This window comes from Oryzias latipes, chromosome 7, assembly GCF_002234675.1.
Source record: "Oryzias latipes chromosome 7, ASM223467v1".
In the NCBI taxonomy this organism is placed as follows: domain Eukaryota; kingdom Metazoa; phylum Chordata; class Actinopteri; order Beloniformes; family Adrianichthyidae; genus Oryzias; species Oryzias latipes.
The window spans coordinates 25,798,486-25,803,139 of record NC_019865.2 but is presented as its reverse complement, the minus strand read 5'-3'; the positions used below and the strand labels follow the sequence as shown (position 1 = coordinate 25,803,139).

Genomic DNA, 4,654 nt, shown 5'->3' with positions numbered 1-4,654 from the left:
TCAACGGCTAAAATAAATTAGGCTCTAAAAATATAATATATACTCCTTACAATCTGTTGAGTCTTGATAAAAACCAGCAGCTGCTGAAACTTCATTGCAGCAGTTGAAGATTCTTTCTGAAGGTAATTTTTATTTTATCTTAAACAATAAGATTTACACATAAGTGCAAAAATAACCTCCACACGTAGATGTAAAGACAGTCATGTGTTCCCTCCCATGCGTATAAAAACAGCTTTTACCCCTAAAAGCTTTCTAAGGCAGCAAGCTGTTGATCTGAACAGGGCAGATCAACACGGGGCGGCCGTGGTGCAGCGGTAGGGCGGTCGTCCCATGATCATAAGATTGCAGGTTCGATTCCCGCCTTGCACGCCCATGAGTCGAAGTGTCCTTGGGCAAGACACTGAACCCCACCTTGCCTCTGGTGGTAGGCGGGCGCCTGTGTTTGGCAGCGGAGCCGCCATCAGTGTGTGAATGTGTGAGTGAATGTGTGTGTGACTGGGTGAATGGGTCTGTGACTGTAAAGCGCTTTGTCCTTGTAGGAAGAAAGGCGCTATATAAGTATACGCCATTTACCAACAGCTGAGGTTTCATTTTTCTTTTTTTCAACAGGTTTTGTTTTGAATCCACAAACACTTCTGGTAATGTTTCTGTAAATAAATAAGCAGATATGGACAAAGGTAGTAAAAGTAGCAAGAATGTGACAAATAAGGCCAAGAGGAAAGCTACTAATTCAAGTTAAACGGCTGTTTTAATGCTGTAAGCTTAATAGAACTGAGTATCAGTGTCATGAAGGGCTAAACTGTGACTTGCGTGTTCTATTAATCACAACACGGTTCCATCATTTAAAACAAAAACTCATCTAATTTTTGGAAACTATCAGGAAACTCTTCAGTCCAATCAGGCCCCGCCCCCATCAGCTGCTTTAGAACGGACCGAACTTTCCAACAGATTCGTCTTGGCGGTGCGCCTTCAGACTGTGGGGGGGTCTGGCTTTTATTACAGGAAGTCGTTCTGGGAGGACAGCTGCCTGTCCCTCAGGAACAAACAGGAGAGGTAAACCTGAAATAGCTTCTAGCATCCCGGCAGGCGCTGGACCCCGATGTGCCGTGGTTAGTGTTGTTGTTTGGACTGTGAGGTTAGCAGCTGTCCGTGGAGGTTAGTGTGGATTTGGCCTCAGGGGTGTGGTTTCCGTTCCTTTGACTGGAGCTGGGGGGGCAGACCGGGCGAGCACGGCGTCAAATACCAAACCCGGTAAGTCAGAAACCACCCCAGCAGCCCGCATATGGTCCCTAGCAACTTGTGTGAGGTGTCATGGAAGTAAACAGAGGTGCAAGCAAACATCCACACCCACATGACCACGATCAGGTTCAAGGCCACATACAGCAGAGCCAGGACCGTCCCGGGGAGTGCAGACAGACGAGCTGTCCTCACCAGGGCCATGGGAGCCGTCTCCTCCATGATGAGGAGCGTGGAGTAGGCCAGGATAAAAGAGTGTCCTGAAATGTCGTACCCGTGCCAGTGGAAGCCCGCCCGCCTGCAGCTGGCCTTGGACGTGAAGCTCTTCTTCAAAAGGCTGGAGGCGCCGCTTTCAAAACACGAGCCAGTCGCGTCCTCGATGTAGAAGAAAGACTCGGTGCAGACATACCACACAGCCGTCGCCACCGCCAGGGAGAGCAGCCGCCTGCCCAGGATGGAAACGCTTCTGCTGACGGAGGCGTTGGAGAGGAGGAGGAAGGGGGTCAGGAGCAGCAGCGTCCAGCCCCAGGAGATTTTGACAAAATACCTGCAGGAGCAACGAGGCGTTGACATGAACACTCACTGTTAACATTCATCACGCGTGCATTTACATATCAGCACGTCTGCCATCATCTCATCTGTTAACACTGGGGTGTGTGGGTTCACCCCCCCCCCCCCCCTCACCTTCTCAATACACTGTCTATCAGCCGATACACAACAGATTCAGCTCTGTGGAGATACGATGCAGTCCAGTTCTTCTACACAAATAGATACAATCTAGATATTAAAACTTTAAATGAAAATGTTTTTTTTTAACAGAGAAACTATTTTTTTCTAACTGGCACTTTTCATTTTAAGCAACAAAAACAAAACATCTGACATAAGAGCTTCAAACATTAAAGCCTGACATTTGGGGTCTTTAAAACTGTTTGGTATTTTGTGGTTAATAAAGTGTCTCATTGATTGATTCAGGTATGAAGGGCTGTGAAAAGGGTTATCATATGTTGATTAGTGAACAGAACACACATCCTTCACTTTGGTTCACCTTCACCCAACTTGTGATTGGATGTCTTTTTGTTTGCATCACACGTTCATAACAAGGCAAAGACGGTAGAGTCACAACATGAAGTGACGCTGACAAATTTCACCAGAAATCGATTTATTTTTGATTTGATACTTCTTTACCAACAAAGGTTGGTTCGTATTTGTAATTTTTAACCGAAACTGCTGTTACTCTCAGTGTGGAATGTCAATTTTTTATGTGTCTGTATCCTTTAGATCCCTAGTTAACAGAAAATATGACATTAATGGATCAGAAACAGGGTTCTGAATGCACACAGCTTTACTTTAAAATAAAAGCGGCCTGTAACCGTGGGGAAGTGAATTCATGAATTACCAATAAATACCTGATAACAAATTTGCATCTGACACAAGAAACTCGCAACTTCTTGTTTTACATCACAACTTTGACATTTTTTTTCCAGCTCGGAAATGTTGAAAAGTCTTTAGAAAAACACAAGATGGAGCGATTACAACTGAATCCATGAAATGTCGTGCAATTCCAATGCTTCGTATTCAGGAAACAGTCGCAGTGTTGTAATGAGTTCACGTGAAAGACATAAATAAACTGACATTTAACGTGAGAGAAATGAGTTCAGCCTTTAAGAACCTTAAGAAAAGGAACCACGACTTAAAACCTGAGCTTGCAGCAGAAAAAAACAAAGAGGCTCGTTTTTCCAGTAGGACTCACTGAACTGAAGGTGTGCAGAATGCAGCTTGATCCTGATTGGAGGAATTCAAAATGATGCACATTTTCCTGAAAGATCTTGTCAACAAACTGACGATCTGCAACTACCTTTTCTTTCCGTTTCTGAATATATATGTATAAATAATATATTATATATAAACAATATATATAAATAATATCCAGACTCAAAAACAACAATAAAATAGTATCAGTTTAATTGTGGCAATTAAGTTAAATATACACTTTGAAAATGCATGTAGAAGCTAAAAAGGTAATTACAGGTCTTTTATTTCTTTTTTTCCCTTCTAAATGTTATTTCTCACACTAGAATTTAGATTTAAACTGAGAAAAGTGGAAATTTATCTGAATTCTGAAACAATACTGCTAGAATGTCTGTAAGTCAAGGGTTCTTAACAAACAACAGTGAACGAAGGTGCTAGACTAATAAGGATATAAACATTTAAAAAAAGAAAACAGAGAGATTTGGGCATTGTGTGTTTTTGTCATAGCTCAGATTTCTGTCAAAATGTTCAGTTAAAATTTTGTTTTGCCTAATTAGCCTAAAGAGATTTCTCTTTAGATTTATCTGTGTATCTGTGGTATCATGGGTCAATATTAACAGAACTACATATTTGTAATCGAAATAAATAAAACAAAATACTAGCATAAGACCTAGAGAAGAAAATTTCAGATTTTTCTAGACAAAGGCGATTTTCATTTTATTTTGAAAAGATGATGCTGACATGCGCACAAACACCGACTTCCGCTGTCTAGTCAACCGTTACTGTTTACTGTTGAATTTCCTGCGCGTAAATATATTAAATAACTGGTTAATAATGGTGCAATAACATTCTCTGAGAGTTGTTTCTGCTGCTTCTCAACAGCAGGTGCCGCCATTTGAAAATAGACTAGAGAAAAGAAAAATCACAGACCGGCTTTTCTACACTGTGTTGATAAACCGTTAGGAGAAACAATAATGAAAGTTTTCTCGATTTTCTATTTTTTTATTTAACTTAAACTAAAGCTGTGAAAAGTTGACGTTCGGGGTGCCGTCGGTTAAGTCAAGATGCTGTACTTACACATTAAAAATGTTTTTGCTGCTGCTGAAATACGTCTGAGGAACAAGCTCCAGGTCTTTCAGGACTGAGCCCACGATTGAGATGAGTAAAAACAACCAGGGGACGCTGCGGCGGACCTTCGGCTTCACCCAAACAGAGACCAACCTGTCCACAATGACACCTAACGCCGCCATGATGCCCGCATTGGCATACGTGGGCGGTGACTTCACTGACGTCACAGGACAGCCACCACGTTTTTTTCCTTGAGGATAAAAGAGGAAACTATCGCCACCTGCTGTTCTGGAGGATCATTTACAAGTCAAGTGTTTTTTTTCTTCGTACTTCTAAGAAAATTAAAGGTACAAATAAAGCAATACAAACAAATCATATTTTCCCTTAAATATTCACTTTTATTTTAAACAATTTAACAAACGTTTATTTAAACTTTACAAACATATTACACATTTATACAGTACATACCAAAAGTTTGGACCCCTTCTCATTCAAAGAGTTTTCTTTATTTTCGAGAATATGAAAATTGTAGAGTCACACTGAAGACATCAAAACAGTGAATTAACAAATGTGGAACTATATACATAACAAAAAAGTGTGA

At 41.0% G+C, this 4,654-nt stretch overlaps 1 protein-coding gene across 1 annotated transcript; it reads right to left on the bottom strand.

Annotated features, from left to right (window-relative positions):
* Nucleotides 1-590: 590 nt before the first annotated feature.
* fitm2 (fat storage inducing transmembrane protein 2) lies at nucleotides 591-4,307 on the bottom strand. Its single transcript, XM_023956921.1, has 2 exons — nucleotides 4,063-4,307; nucleotides 591-1,783 (listed from the first exon to the last, which is right to left on the bottom strand). The coding sequence occupies exons 1-2, from the start codon at nucleotides 4,233-4,235 to the stop codon at nucleotides 1,174-1,176; spliced, it is 783 nt and encodes a 260-aa protein (XP_023812689.1). The 5' UTR covers nucleotides 4,236-4,307; the 3' UTR covers nucleotides 591-1,173.
* Nucleotides 4,308-4,654: the final 347 nt, after the last annotated feature.